The sequence below is a fragment of the Echiichthys vipera genome, assembly GCF_963691815.1.
Source record: "Echiichthys vipera genome assembly, chromosome: 17".
Lineage (NCBI taxonomy): Eukaryota > Metazoa > Chordata > Actinopteri > Perciformes > Trachinidae > Echiichthys > Echiichthys vipera.
In genome coordinates this window covers 18,192,770-18,209,228 of record NC_139842.1, presented here as the reverse complement: position 1 = coordinate 18,209,228, position 16,459 = coordinate 18,192,770, and the positions used below count along the sequence as shown (strand labels likewise).

At 40.3% G+C, this 16,459-nt stretch overlaps 1 protein-coding gene across 1 annotated transcript in view; it reads right to left on the bottom strand.

The window, feature by feature from the left end:
- znf385c (zinc finger protein 385C) overlaps positions 1–16,459 on the bottom strand; it is a 131,301-nt gene that overhangs the window by 6,399 nt on the left and 108,443 nt on the right. Inside the window, exons 4-5 of the mRNA XM_083931074.1 lie at positions 10,606–10,716; positions 5,435–5,654 (exon numbers count right to left, since the gene is read on the bottom strand). Coding sequence (XP_083787200.1) covers positions 5,435–5,654; positions 10,606–10,716 — 331 coding nt within the window. The remainder of the gene's footprint in view (positions 1–5,434; positions 5,655–10,605; positions 10,717–16,459) is intronic.

Genomic DNA, 16,459 nt, shown 5'->3' with positions numbered 1-16,459 from the left:
AAATGTCATCATCAGAGGGTATATTTGTAGGCTCTGAGTGGCAGCCGCGTACTGCCACAGTCAACTGGAAATGGTGCCTGCAGCTTCCCGTGTACATCCATTTTGACGATAGTCGAGCCCTACACAGATCATACTCCTACTGTAAATCATAACGTGTGACTATTTGATTTGATGACTAATTTAGTAACTCTAACAGCTCATTTAACGGAGCCAAGCAACCAGTAAACATCTACCATCTAGATGATATATCCTTATTTGACACTAGTTCATTTGGCAAACATGATTAAACATCATTTGGTTTAATTTTAGCTTCATGTAAAGTGAACACATGATGTTTCCCATATACTCTCTTGCCTTAACGACACAGAAACTTGCTCTGATAATGAAAGTGGCTATAAAGCCATGTAACTAATAACTTTTTGGTTGGGTAATTAGTGGTAATGTAAATCTTTTTTTTTCAATACATAGTGAGTAGTTGATTGCATTTTTCAAGTAACTTGCTCAGCACTGATTATACGGATTTGTCCAACGCAGTAATTATAAACAGAACTTAGCACGATGTCTGCAAAAAAACCCAATGAGCCTAAATAGATCCCCTTGCATGCCGAATCAGCAAAACACTCTTTAGATTGACTGAACCTCTTGAGTGCAAATACTGTATAAAGCCGACTGAATTAATCTCAAAATAACCATTTCGCTTCTAATACAATAATCAAGCTGCCATAGTGCTTTTCAAGTGCTGTAGCTTTGTGGCGTTTTCTGATACAGTATCAGCCTTTGTTTTAAACCGCGTGGAACGGACTGGATTAGTGTTGTTTTGAGCGAGTAAATGCCATCAGCATCCTCCCTCCCTCCTTACTCCCTTCCCTCTCCCCCACTATTTAAATATCAAGTGGACCCGGAGTCTCAGTCTATATAAACAAACCCATTGACTGCCGGGCCGATAAGTCACTGCAGTTCCATTACACATCCCCCCTTCACCCCATAGCTCTCCTGAGGGAGTCACACACTTCACCCCAGAGCACTGTGCGCTACGCTCACTGAATATCTCCATTTCGTTTAGTGCGCCTTTCTCCCCGCACGCACTCACAACCCTCGTCTATGCAACTCTGCTCCATTGATTTTCCCTTTTACGTCTCAGAGTAAATTCATCATTGGAGATAAGGGTCTTCCTCTCTGATTCCCGCTCAAGAAAGAAAATAGCCTATATAGGAGCAAGATTAGACAGTCCCCTTGCTGTAATGAGAGTGACCCCTGAGGGATTTGAGCTGCTCTGTTGGGGGGGGAAAGGGGGTAGGTATGATCCTGAGCTTATGTGAAAGACAGGGCCACCTGAGAAGTCTCTGGAGGGGAGTGATATCGATCAACGGATTAAGCAGGAATCTTACAGAGGAAGACATGGAGGCTGGTGGGAATCAAAGCCCTCAAAACACCAAAGACTCAGATTCTGAAGGACCTCATTCAGCAAAGAATCATTTCAGCTATCCTTACTGAGTTTAAGGTTAAGATAATGTCATTTTATAAAAAAGCCCAAACTTTAAAAGCTAAAAAAAGCGATTTGCTGAAATGCTTAGCCGCTTAAACAAGCAGTCAATAACTCATTCAGTCATTCATCAAGCTACAGTGCCAAACTGAGTGGAAGCTGTGGAAAGAGTTGCTTTTTGGCCAAGCATAGGGCTGGGTTATATGGAATATAGAGATTAGAATAATCATCAGTAGATAAAATGACGTGGATTAAATTTAATAAAGTGGGTAAAGGCAAAGAACCGAACAGACAAAACAGTCAGATATTTCTTTACTGAAATGCAGCCAAAATACAACACTTGACATTGTAAATTGTTGTAATATCCGAAATCTTCGACAGTATCAATATATTTACCAGTCCTAAAAAGTTTGATAAATACCAAGACCGTTTCAGCCTCCTATGTAAGGAAATGCCTGTCTGTACTTGCTCTCTGAGCAGCCACATGATGAGAGAAACTGCCACCAACATTGGCAAACTGTCAGACCAAAGGCCAGCATATTGGCAGTGCCAGCAGGGCCTCTGTGGGGTAGAACTTCACAGCAGCAAATTATGGATATTCGGATCAATGTTACACAGGCAATCATCAGTTTTCTTTACCATAAAATGAATCCGATCCATGTTTTAACAGTCCAATTAAACCTGACAGGCTTTTAGAGTGTAAACACATCTGAAGAGATCTCAATTCAGCAGATTGATCCGTTGAGAACTTTAACCGCAGCCAAACAGCACATGAATATCGGACTTATTATGCATACACACAGAGACGCAGAGTGCTCAGTTTAGTGGGCGAGCTCTGATCCAAGGCAGTCTGAGAATATAAACAATTTCCTGAGGGAAAAATCCTTTTTTTAAATCACCATTACTGTGGTGACAGATAAGAGTCCCCGCAAAGACGGTTTCAACAGCGGAGTCAATCAAAGCAGATGGTGATTGATGCTTGTCACGATTGATGCGGGCCCTTTGTCTCTGGGCACCAGCCTGCTGCTCTCTCACTCACTCACTCACTCACTCGCTGTGTGCTCACTCTCTCCTTTGTTAGCCTGGGACATGTTTTATAATCATCAATTAGTCCTTTTGTAAGATTTAAAAAATATCGTCACTGTTCTTCCCTGTCTCCCTCCTATATGTACAGTATGAATTATTGTGGTGCAATAAATGACAGAATAATATCGGTAGAAAGTAAAAGATGCTGGAAAGTTTTACAAAGTAGTTAAACTGATGACATATAGGCCATCGCCTAGGTGTCGAGGGGTCCTGCGTTTGTGTCTGGCCCTGTCATATTGCTATTTGATTTAAGTAATAGGTGTTAATGGTACAATATGTAACATTTGCGCATTAAAATGTCTAAAAACGACAGTATGTTATATACTTTGTTGAGTTGTGTACTTATATCAATACAAATGTTTCCCACAGTGTTCAAACCAAAGAAATCTGTAATTTCTTTTTTTACTTATTAGGTAATGGTAAATTGGTATGGTAAATTTACTTTTTATCAAGTTTTAAGCCACATTTACAATACACTTTTTAGAACTTGGTTGTTTTTAACTATATATTTTAACTGGATGAAGGATTTTAATCATCAGACAACTGCAATTAAGTTATCAGAGATACAAAATGAGCAAACATTAGTGGCAGCTAAGCTTGTAGACCCTCTGGGACAGACCAGGTTTTTCTGCCAAGAAACACAGATTTTTCTTCTATGTGAAACTACTTTATTAGATATCCACTGTATAAAAAGATGAATGGCCTGACGGCTCCCCAAATGTGAAGTCTCCATGTTAGAGGACGGGACATGGGCCAAACTAAAGAAAACCTCAAACCTTTTCCAAAGATGGTTTCTGTTCTTATTTGATGCAATAAAAATGGGGTGAAACGTCATGATTGACAGCCGTGACAGACTCGTGACTGGTCCGATCCCTACTGCAAAGACTCTTGCTCCAAAAGAACATCATAATGGCAGCTGATCATTGTAATCAGTGCAATTTCTCCTAGCTATTTTGTGACAAGGCCTAAATGTTAATTAAGAGGACCATTCCGCTGTGGCACTCGCAAAAAATATAATTTTAATTTGTGATTCATCATTTGCTCTTGTGTACCTGGGAAAGAGTGCACTCCATCCAGCAACTACCAGTCAAAAGGCGGTATACAATGGTAGTCGCCATCTGGGTCCAAATGTGCATGAGGAGATATTTTAACGGAGCTGAAGTGGCTGACATTGTGGGGTTTGGAGTCTGTTCATTCTGAGCCAGACAGACTGCTCAGAGGAACAGCCGACAGGTGTGTTATTGGTTCCTGATGGCAGACAATGTGGGCATTACCCTCAGACAGCTCCCCACCAGCCTTCAGTTTCATGGCAGAATTAACTAATTTCATAGAGTGTTAATTTGCGCTATTCCATTACAGGTTGGCATTGTGGTGCATGCCCCCACTGGCTCGCACTGCTGCATTTCAATTTCACATTAGGCCAATCACACAATTGGGCTTATTAAAGAGTGTTCCTCCTCACAAAATTGCCTTGGAACTGTAAAATTATTCACAACATAAAAAGCTAGCTATGACTTATCTCTTTTCTCACTCCTTTGACCCACTCTTCCCCTCTCTCTCTCTCTCTCCTGCATTCATTTCATCTTATCTTTCCTTTTCCACTCACCATCTCGTTCCGTCTCCACTGCTGCTTCCCTCTTTCAGAGCTCCCCTTTGCAACGACGGAATATTAAAATGATATTTGATGAGAGTGTTATCAGGCTCCCAGTCTTTTGTCCACTTTCTCTTTTCTGAAGGAGACTCTTAGCGTTCAAGGCGGAAAAGTGTGTGTGTGTGCACATTTGCGTGTGTATGGTAGCGCAAACTGTCTCCCTCTCCTCCCAGCACCTTCATATCTGTTCTCTGATATTCCATCTAGCATCCAAGCACATTTGGAAATTCTGCTCAGATAGTTATCTACTGTGGGCGAAGGGAAGCGGCGGGGCGAATGAAGTAGGAAAGTAGAAGAGAGGGAGGGAAAACATCTCTCTACTCCCATCACCTTGGATGGTTAGATGAAAAGTGTGGACCCAGACGAGTGCAACATGAGAAGGTAATAGGCTCTCTCTCTGCAGTCAAAATGCCTTTGGAGCAATCTGTGCTCTCCAAGCTTAAGTTGCAGCCATGTCGTGTGGAAAAAGAAAAAAATTGTATGTGTATTGTGAAAAACCAATGCACTCATCTTTTTTTTATCAATAGTTAAAATGTCTGTATTTCCAACACAAATATGAAAACATTTGAACTTGTTGTAAAAGAAGATGAGTGCCTTTGGTTTCTTTCAACTTTATTTTCTATTTGACAGCCCCTCAAATGAAAACTCTCACCACTATTTTGCTCCCTCTCAACTGAGCCAGCACTATGTGTTGTTCTTTTCATGCTGCACAAATACGCCAATTCTGCCTCTACAACTACCCTCTCTAACCGAGAAAGAGCTGAGGAACAAGCGGTGGAAATTAAGAGGCAAAGGGGGTAAAAACGACCCCAGTGAGGCTTTGATCGATCTCAGCTAGCCCCGTTATTTACACAACATCTCTTGCTTCCAGACATCCCACAATCCCACAGCTTTCAGAGTCCACTATCCATCACAAGGCACCGAGGGCCAGGTCAGAGAGGTTTTAAGGGGTATAGCATGGGTTGAATCTGCTGAGGTTTGAATGCACAGAAACGCAGAGGGGATAGGAGGGCGAGAGGGTGAAGGATAAGGTGTACAAAAGAAGAAGAGTAACATAATGGAGCAGATGGAAGGAGATAAGGGAGACCAAGAAAAGGAAAATGATGGAAACTGTAAAAGCTGTGAGAGGAGGATTGGTGGATGAGTTTAGAAAGATGAAATGGAGCGGACGGGGGAACCAAAGCGTGATAAAGTGATCATGGAGAGACACATACTTGATCCCTCCACTAAGCTTGTATCCATGAGCATGGGGAGAACTGCCTCGCATGCTGACGTCTTGCTCCTGTCCCGATCTCGTTCCCGGTCTCTGTCTCTGTCTCTCTCCCTTCCTATGGATGAGGCCTCCCCAGCTCGTCGCTGTCTGTTCTTCTGGGCTTCCATGGCTTTGAGCTTCCGGGCATGCTTGTGGCCCTTATAGTGGGCCTCTGCTTGGTTCTGCAGGAACAAGAGAGAAAACCAGGTGAGGAGGGAAGGCTAGTTTGACTCAATGCATTAGCTGCTGTAAAGACTGGAGCAATAAATGTTAAAATGCACGCCTGAATATTCACCCTCTTGCAGGCATACACAGGCTGCAAGGACGAGCATCTGTTTCCACCTGATAACAGCATTGGCACATTGGGAGGCCAGAGGTATAATTGCATGTGTAATATGCAACAAGAAAGAGCGGATCCCATCTCCACAACTACTCTTTTAATGTGCACTGTGAGAGCCAGCCTCTGCAAATCCTACACACGTGGCAACACATACACACATACGAGCACTGGTAAGCACACAAACCCACAAATATGAATCAGAAAGCAAAACACATTCTGACTCACGGCGATGCAGCAATAAGCGCGTTAACACAAAATTCTTTCCGGGTGGAACGAGAGTTACCTTCACAGTCTCATCATTCTCACGGCCCTGTTCAATCCGAGAACAAAGCCCTGTGTTGTCAGAGCAAGCGTGGATACATAGGAACAGCAGAGAAATCAATACAGAGATCACTAATTAAAAGCTAAAACAACCTCCTGGGGGTACGCTCTCACCAGCTCCTGGCCTGGATAGGACAAAGTTATAGAGGGAAGAAGCAGAACTAACACCTGGCTAAATGGGTTTTATATGAATTAAATTTGGAAATGTAAAGGTCTCATATTATGCTCATTTTCTAGTTGATATTTGTATTTTCTACTAAAACATGTTTACATGCTGTAACGTAAATAAAAGCGCATTATTTTTCTAATACTGTCTGTCCGAATATACCTGCATTCCCCCTCTGTCTGAAACGAATTAGCAATTCAGCATTTAAATGTCTTCCGCATTTGCACTCTCGGTATCTCTCTCTCCATTGCAGCTCTTTCTGAAAATGAGCTGTGTGAATGTCTGTGGCGATTGAGCATTTTTATACTTTCAAAATATTTATGTATCACCACAACCTGGTGTTTACAATATGGAACTTTATATGGAAAATATGGAGAGCTGAGACTGTGGTATGGACATTTTCAAACCCTTGATATTCAGGGGAAGATAAAAGGTCAACAGTAGAAGCCACATAGAAGTATACATCATCTGAAAGCCGGGAACCTGAGGATTATTTTCAGATGCAGCTCAGCAGTGTGTGTCAAGTTCTTCTAATCTTTAAAAAACATTGTGTTGTTAGGCGTCCATTTAAGTGTTGAAAGTTTAGAGTGTATAAGGGTTTAGAGCATTAAGATACAAATTTATGCTGATTGTTCTTTATGTTCTATTATGTGTCATATGTTGTTGCAGCATTTATTGGGTTGATACCATTTGTTACATAGATTTGATTTGCTGCAGATTGCAGATTTGCTAAATTGAACAATTTTTTACCACTGAAGAATTAATAAAAATAGTCAAAAATGATCTCCATAATACCACATTAAGGCACCCAGACCTTGAGGAAAACCATAGAACAATCCTTGCTGTGATTTAGTATTGAAAACCTTTGACGTTTGGTGATTTGGGCAGGAACACCCACGAATGGTGAGCACTTCTATTCTGGGAAATGTTCAGAAACCCCCTTATTGTCCGTATACCCAGGAAAGCCATCCATCCTCTGAATGCCCTACATCTCTATTTTGTGGTTGTAAAACTGTGATTATCTTAGTGGTCATAACAGCTAATTTTAGGCAACATCATCACACACACAGTTGGGCTCATTGAATCCACTGGAGTCTCAGCTTTCCAGTCAGACCCAATTTATGCAATTCAAAGACTGTTTAGGGAAACATTTTGTCTAACTTTGGAGCGTTGTTTATCTCACTTCCCTTTAAGATACCAAGACAGATGGTACCAATGGATTCCTTGTATCATTTAGTTTCTTATCATACCATTATTATTCTAATTTCTCTTTACTTTTATCTTTACTCTGGCTTTCAGACTGAGCCCACCCCAGCCTCTGAAAGACAAAAAGCTGGAGGGCCGTTGGAACTTCAAGAGGTTAAAAGATAAATGGATTAATCATGAGGGATTAAATATAAAATTGCCTTCGCCCCATCCCAACGGCTGTATGTTTTGACATGTGAAATAACAAGACTGCGATGCTCTCATCCACTTTTAATTCCTCAAGAAATAAATCATGCAAATCCTCAAGTTGAGTAAAGTGACTGGACTTTATGTTAAAGTCCTAAGTAAGGAATAAATAAATGTAGAAATGACTAAAATACTTTTTAAGTAGGAGCAAAATGTGCATTTCTCTGATTACCTGAGCACCAACAGTGCATTAAGGCCCATAAGCAATAGATAAGAAGTGTGCTTGTGCTATGCACAGACACAAGGTTCCAGTCACACAAACACACACCACCAGTCCCATATGTTAGCTCTATCACAATCAACACACACTGCTCAACACAAGCAGTCTGGGGATGGAGTTAAACATGTACACTTAGCATTAGCGAACCTAATGGTGTGATATAGTGGAGGCCTGTGAATGATGTGCGTGTCAAAGCATCTGTAAAAACAACTTGAATACTTTAGCTGACTGATCTGCCGTGAAAAGGCTTCAGAGATTAGTGTGATGTGACGAATTCAGCCAGTGCCTTCTCCACCACCAGTCTCTCCGTCCAATTGAGTTTGAGTGGAGGCAGAGGGACAAGGTGTGAAATGAGCTTAGGTTTTCACATCACCATGCCATCCAGCAGGATACGGTACTCTTCCAAGGGATTCTTCATTGTCCGGTGATTCAGCAATCCTACAGACTAAAGTAAACATTGGACTATATCTGGCGCATAGTAGACATACTGTATGTTTAGTCGGTGTGGAACATAGCTCTGAAAATGACTCTGAATACTCCCTCTCGATAATGACTTGCTTGTAGCAAAAATAATAATTCAATCACTGAGTCACCTGTTTTGATTGGGGAAGTGCATGCTTCCCCTCCAGACACTAAAATGTAGGCTCGGTGGTAAAAAAAAATGATTGCCTTTACTAAATTTGCCAGTCACAGTTGTCTCTCTGATATTCTTTACTGCACTGCACTATAAATGAAAATAGCCTTAAATTATATTCTAATACTTTATCACAATGTAAAATTTAGTCCCAGTCCTGACATGTTTAAAAGTATGTACTTTGCTGTGATTAATATTTTGTTTGACATGGTTTTTCCATTTAGAAAGTGAAAAAAACAAACTCAGAAGACGGACGGAAGCACAAATCTACTCTGTCTGCCTCATTGAGAAACTCTGATCTTGTCGCAACCCGCCCTCAGCTGCTCGTGCTATGTTGAGACTCTTCAGTGACTACATTCAAGCATCTAAGATGGCTGAACATCGGACAGAATCAGCCATAGGCCTACATGTTTGTTTTCACATTCTTCCCATTTTAGATTCACATCTAAAAAGAAATGATTGAAATGGTGAAAAAAAAAGTTTCATAAATATATTTCTGACTCCACATTCCATCTCTGGTCTCCTCCACTACAGTGCAAATGAACGGGTAGTGTCTTACACAGACGCTGATGATCAGCAGGCTTTATAAAAAGGGCTTCATATTTTGATATTCATCCCTATCAATGAATCATGCAGAATGTAGTCCCATACTACAACTGAAGAACTGGGGGGGAGTAGACATTACACGCCAGAGACACTTAAAATTATGATTTCCTAATATAAGAACAGTTTAAGTAAGCACTTTTACGCTGTTGGCTGTTTAGGACAAATAAATAAGAAAGGTAAGCACAGTCAACGATTCCATGTTCAGTACATTTTGAATGATATCGCGAGCCTCTACGAAGTTTTGATTTATAGCGGCATGGTATGAGTTGCATCACTTTTGTGTCCCCCCAGTCCTGACATCGGATCTGCACCCCTGGGAACACTTATGTGTGGTCACAATTCAGAATTGTGCTCTTCTGCACCAGTAAACACACCCATAAGTGATGTCACATTGCACTGACACACCCTGGATTACACCTCTACATCACTCCAGCTTGGTGAGAAGCCACAGGAGGTCTTTTTCAGCCAGTCTTAAGGTGCTCTTTAAGGTCAATCTGTGCTAGCAACAGAGAATGCTCAAGCCCCTTTGAGCATTATGCATGAGGATAACCTGATATAATATGTGAGAAAAAACCTCTGAGGAGGGTACATGGAAGTGTTAGGAAAGTATTCATGCTCTCAGAGAGACGGATAAAGCTGCAGTCAGACCTGACACTTCTCTTTAAGTCAGTGTGCAGAGGTAGGGGATGGGATTTGCTCTAGTGAGTGAGGAGCCCGTCTGAGTCTCATCTCTCCCCTCCCAGCTCCCTGTCTCCTGTGCCTCAGCCCTTTGAAGATGGAGTCCAAAAAAAAAAAGTGTCTTTGTGTGTGTTTATTTTACTTTGCCCAGACACAAGATGTTTTCAGGCTTTATGGACTATTATCTATTGAGAAATATGTTTATGTGAATATGCATGAAATGTCATGGGATGCTTGCCGTCTGTGTGTCTTTGTGTGTGTATGTGTGCGTATGTTCGCGAGCGTACAGTACGTGTATTTGTGTATGTACGCACTGAATGGCAAGGATGGGAGAAATGGAACGAGGAGGCGAAGATGCTGCTTCCTGCTGGGTCTGCTGATTGTTTCTGTTCTTTGCTGATAAACGACAGCTCTCCCTGCTGTCTAATCCCTCATACCACAACAACAAACAGACACACACATACAGATTTCACTGGAAGGGAAACTGAACAAACTTTCTTATACACATAACTAGGAGAAAAATATATATATATATATGTTTTTTACATACAGACAAAGATACACATATTTTCTTATTCACACAGTGTACACATAGATTCAGTAGATGATAAGGATTTAGATATTTCAACAAGATAGATACTTTCTCTTATCGTCCCACAAGTGCTCTATATCTTTTTATAAACACAGAGCCACCAAGCCACTAAAACATTTCTTACCGTTGAGTTAAAGCGCAGGTGGCAAATGTTGCAGGAGATAATCTGTTTCTTCTTGAGGGGCTGAGGGACACCAAATGTGTGGTTGATCACCGCCTTCTGGACAGGGTCCATCTGAGAGACAGAAGGAAGAAAACAGAACAAACATTTGTTTAATTTCCAAATTAGAAATGCCTGTGCAGCGGACAACTCAGAAGTGAGGCTGTTCCTCAGCAACACAGGATTCAATCTTCAGCGTGGCCGTATTTTCATTAAGTACCCTCTAATACATCAGTAGACAGCACAACACTACGTCCGTATATTTCCTGCAGCTACAGCAGAATGTAATGGGTAAATAATTAATCCCTAATAAGTAGTTATTAGGGATGAATCTTGTCAGAGCATCATTCATTTATTCCACATTTGGCACCAATGTGGAGATATACATTTAAAAGAGAGACAAGCAATTACTTAGAGGTGAAGTCCACAGTCCTGCAATAAATACAACTTTCATGAAGTTTCATATTTTACAATATTTTGTTTAAACTTCATTAGAGAGCTGTTGATTCAACTCTATTGTTATTTTGGAGGCTGCAGTTTGTGGAGCTGCCGCCCCCTGCATGACGAGAATATGGCGATCATAGTCATTAAAGATAAACATATACAGTAACATACATATATCTCAGAGACACACAGGGGTGTTTACCTGTGATAGCTGAGCAGGTTTATGGCATGAATCTGGAATAAATTAAATCTTCACCCAGTGAATTAGCATGTGTGGATGTGAGGAGGAGAATGTGTGTGTTTCTCCTTGAAAGGAAAGTGTGTGATAATCAGAGCTTTGAGCATGACCTTCCTGACACCTGACTGTTTTGCCTACATGCATGGAGTAACTTATCAGTGGCTGTATTTTATGTTGTTACATTTTATAATGGGGAAAAAGAAGTCATATTGACACTTCTTATGATGTATTAAATGAATGTCCATGTCAGTTAGAAGGGATGAGGCCTGCTTTATACATTTCATCAAACAATACTGCATGCCAGCTAATTAAGCTTGTTAGTATACCGTCACAATCAAAGTAATTACAAAGACAAGGAACCACTGTGTCAAGACTATTACAAAGTACAAAAGTAAATATATTCAGGCTGATTTTTAATGATGGGTGGCTGCTTTCCAGCTACTTTACGGCAGAACAATAATTAAAAAACAAGTGCTCCTTAAGGCCTTCAGAGAACTTTAGATTAGTCAAAGTGCTTTGTCGCGTCAAAAGAAATATTGTGGCTGTATTCGAAACGGTTACTGCAAACAGCCCTAAGATACCGTCGATTAGTTATACAGTAAAACGGTGATCAGGTACACAAAAAGTGAGATCAGATTCTAAAAGTACAGTCCCTAAAATAGTGCTTACAAATGCAGTTAAATATGACAGGCAGAGCTGCAATCATTGAGTCATCAGTGCAATTGAGAAGCAAGAAGAAGAAGAACTACAACAACAGATACTGTATATACGGAACTTAGAGAAAAATCCTTCACCTACTGCCTAAAGATCAGATAACATATCTTTGCAGTAACGCAATAAGTAACCAGTTAATACTCCAACACTCCACGTAAAGATGCTTGAGACTCTGAAGTTCTTTCTTGACATAGTCTGGCCTCTCATGCCCTATTTTTAAGATTATTGTGATTGGTTTAAATGTGCAAGTCTATATCTGTAGTGGAATGTTAATTACACTATTTCTTCTTGATATATCAAACCATAAACAACTTGGGCGCGTTTCCATTGGGGTAAAATGTGGCCGCTGGGAAAGTTGTAGGACACACCCTCTCAAAAGTCCTCTGACTCCATGTGTCTCCATGACACAAAAAGGGATTTACAAGAGTCTGGAGGTGACACTTCCTTCTCGTAGTGAGAAATAAAGAATAGTGGCAGTTTTAATAATCTTGTTGACATTCAGACAGTTTTATGAGAACTTCAAGATCTGACCATTATAAAAATGTATGCCGTTCAAGAATAACAATGAAAACAAATAGCTTGATATTATTTTATAATTTAAAGTGGCCTGTATGATTCATGATGTCAACGCATGTACAACTAACATGAAAGAAAACTCCACAGACTTGCACCGCTGCAAACTAGTTAGTCATAGAGTGTGGTCTTTACCTAGTTTGTAAAGTGTCATGAGATAACTTTTGTTATGATTTGGCACTATAAATAAAATTGAATTGAATTGAATTATATAGCGTCTCTCTATTCAGTTCAGTTCATTTTTGGCCACAAGTAGGCTACAACCACATGTCACATCCCACTTAGAGTTATATCCAATCAGCAAACAGGGTTTTTTCAGGGGAGAAAAAGGCCCTGCTCCTCTACAGGGCCAACAAACGGCTGGTCAAACGACCCCTCGGGCGGCTGGCATTCAAATTAGGGGCGTTTCAGCGAGGGAGACCCGCCTTGTTCTGGGTATTCGACTGTAATGGAAACGCCACTATTGCTTTTTTCAAAAGGTTTTTACAATGATACAATACTTTTCATTTTCAATCTGCTTTGAGAACAGTTATTGACAGTGCCAATTCTTTAAGCACATATGTCAAATTCAAAGCCTCTGAACCCCCACACAGGTGTTTTCAGTTAATCTGATTGATTAGACCTCTTCTCACTGACTGTGTGGGTGTGTATACTGTGTCTCCTGTTAGCTTTGTTCTGTTAAGGCGGGACAAAGTACACCTTTATCATTCTTACTGGTAGATGGACATTTATCACCTCAGAAATTCCCACCAAAGCTCCGATCACATTCAACCCAGAGGTCTAATCAGCCAGAATAACTGAAGACACCTGTGCATACAGGTGTTTTCAGTTAACCTGGTTGATTAGACCTCTTCTTGGGTTGAAGGTGGGCGGGGGATGGGTTTTTTTTGTGCTTGATATTCCTCACTCTTTAGTTGCAACTGTTAAGGTGGGATATGGCCCAACTTTACCCTGAGAAAAGGCCTTATCAGCAGGTTAATGGAAAATACCTGTGTGGGTGTGCAGAGCATCAAACTTGCATCATTACTTAAGATACATTTATATGTATTTATATGCAAATCCAAATTATTACAGCAGTTTTTTTTGCACTCAACTAGTTCTCATACTTTACCAATTCTCACTTTTGTAAGAATATTTTTCCAGTAAACTTTATTTATTTATCCCTGCTTCCTCTTTCTTTTTTTAACTTTCCATTTGCTGTAGAAATGAGGGCAGCAGCCTGATTTAGTTTGACTCATATTACAGCTACTCAGTATTGTTTAGTATATACTGTATCTGTGTTGCTGCAATAGTTCCCATTTCTACTTTCTACTTAACTGAACTCATCGATTGCACCTGTGCCTGCCTGCTATATTTAAGTGACCTGAAAGCATGACTGTGCAAGGGCTGATGAAAGTCTGACTGCTACTGTTATTAATGTCACTGTGCTCCTGAGTACTTTTGTGCTATGCAATACAGAATAAAAAAGATTTCAGAAACATGTCTTTCTGTGGCAGTTTGCTCTTAATTACCTCAGGGTAAAGACAGGAGACATTCTGCTGGTGTGGAATCCTTTTCCCTGTCACTGTGTTTGGATAATAATGAAGATGTGTGACAATTAATAATGCATTGCACGCTAAAGTAATCATCATGGCTGTCCCTGTTCTCACAGGGCTGAATATATTGATAGAACTCCCCTACCTTCTCACCACAAAGACCCTTTAATTTAACAACCAGACTCTCCGACCCTGGGGGTGAGCCCTTAGCTGTTTTCAGAGAGCTGAGGCATGGTGCACAATGTCCAGCATAGAAATACTAATAATATTGAAAACATGGCTCCTAAAAATTGTTGGTGCTGAAAAAAAAAATAGGAATATCATGCAAGTTTAGAAGAGATTTATACAGGGACCTATGTTTTTTCTTATTTTCTTTCACATATGTAATGTTGGGTATTCATATTAAATATGACCAAAGTGTCATATATAAGTATAGTTTAATGTTTAAGCATGTAAACATGCTAGTAGAGTAGACCCCTAAAATGCAAGTCTGAATCTAAACCAGCCCCAACCACAGCAAATTATAGGTTCATCTGATGTGGAATTTCCAAAAATTGCAGTTTGTCAAGTGGCCACCAGGGACAGGTTTCATAATAGAGCAGTTTCTCATCCGTCAGTCCTGGTACAAAAAAAACATTATACTCTGTATGTTTAGGTCATATCTCCATGACAACACTGAGGGGCGTGAATTTTTTTTGTACCAGGCTAGTTTTTATTTTATTGCAGGTTAAAAGTTATGAATAATTAGGGGCACAGCCTCTTGAGTGACAGAGGCTAGTTTTCAGGAGTAGCCATGGGATTAGCATGCTAACTCAACTGTGGTCATTTGTGTTAGCATAAGTGACAAGATGGTGGTTACAACCGTAAATTGTATATTATAGAACAAATTGTTTTTTTTGAACAAATTAAAAGGTGTTGGTGAGTGTCACCACGTGTTAGCTCTGTTATGCCAACTAATTAAATAGCCGCACTTGCACCTTGACTTGCAATTCAGCCTACTATATCTATGAAACATACACTAGATGCTAATCTGGAGCACTGAGAGGATTCGGATGGATTTTCACCTGTGTCAGTCTCTAGTCTCTAAATCCCGCTCCCGCCTGTTCCTGTTACCAAAAAAAAAAAAAAGACTCTCTGCCCCGGTCCCCGCCCACTCCTGTTTATCTAGTAGATCAACAACAGCCTTTATTTATGTACGTATGGTCGTGCTAATGTTGCTAATTCGGTATACGTCAGCTAGATGGGCGTATTCCCCTCCCCTGAACATCACATCAATACCCTTTTTTTGGTAAGAGGAAATAAGGCGGAGTCATATTTTGACAAGATGGCGTCCATAGGTGAGGAAGATTGGATCAACCTGAAATAATTGACATCGATGTAGAGGCTTTATCCATTTTATATATCATCTATAACCTGAACATGTGCATAATCGCATTAAGGGGTTACACTGTACCCAGTCTTGCATAGCCAGACTCCAGCTCTAGAGTATGGTCTGGCTAAAACACTCTGGCTTGTTTTTATATTTCTGTATTTCTTTAAACCAATCACTATCATCTGAGGTGCTAATTGGGATAGCTGAGATAGTAGAAGAGGATGAGAGTGCCTGACATGTCAGGCTTTATTCCAGCACTGTACATCTGGTAACCCCTATCACACTCTACCTGTACACCTTAAGTGTCTGGTGTAAGTTTCTGGTGTTTTTCACAGATTATTGAGAGTTAGGACACCATTAAGATAGTTGAAGAAAGACTTCTCCTCTTTCTCAGTAACTCATCTAGCAAGGCCATTACACTGCATACCTGGTCCCTGCCATCACCACTGAATGAAAGGTAAACACAGTGATTGCACAGCAGTAGTCTTCTAATGAGACATGACGATATTAGTTACCTGGATGTATCCCCTGTTCTGTAAGTATATACAGTATCACTATGTCAGTAAATTTAAGAATGCATGCACACCATTATTAAGTGGAATATAATTAAAGACACAGCCGGATCAATCTATACACACTGGAGATCAAAATTAGAGAACAAATTATTCATACTTGATTTATTCTGAAATACTGTCTTTTTATATATTAGCTGTACTAGCATGTTTTTTTAAATAATCAAGGCACTTCAAGAAAAACCTTTCTTTTGTGAAAAAAACAGTGAGCAAAATTAGAGAACAGTAACCATTGTGTCAGAAGAGATGAACACTATGGTTCGGTAACCGTAGTGGGTTTCATAGCCTCCACTTTGTTGCCAAGGATTTTCCAGAGATTCTCTATGAGTTTATAGGTTATAATATGATGTTATTGTTAAATGACAATATT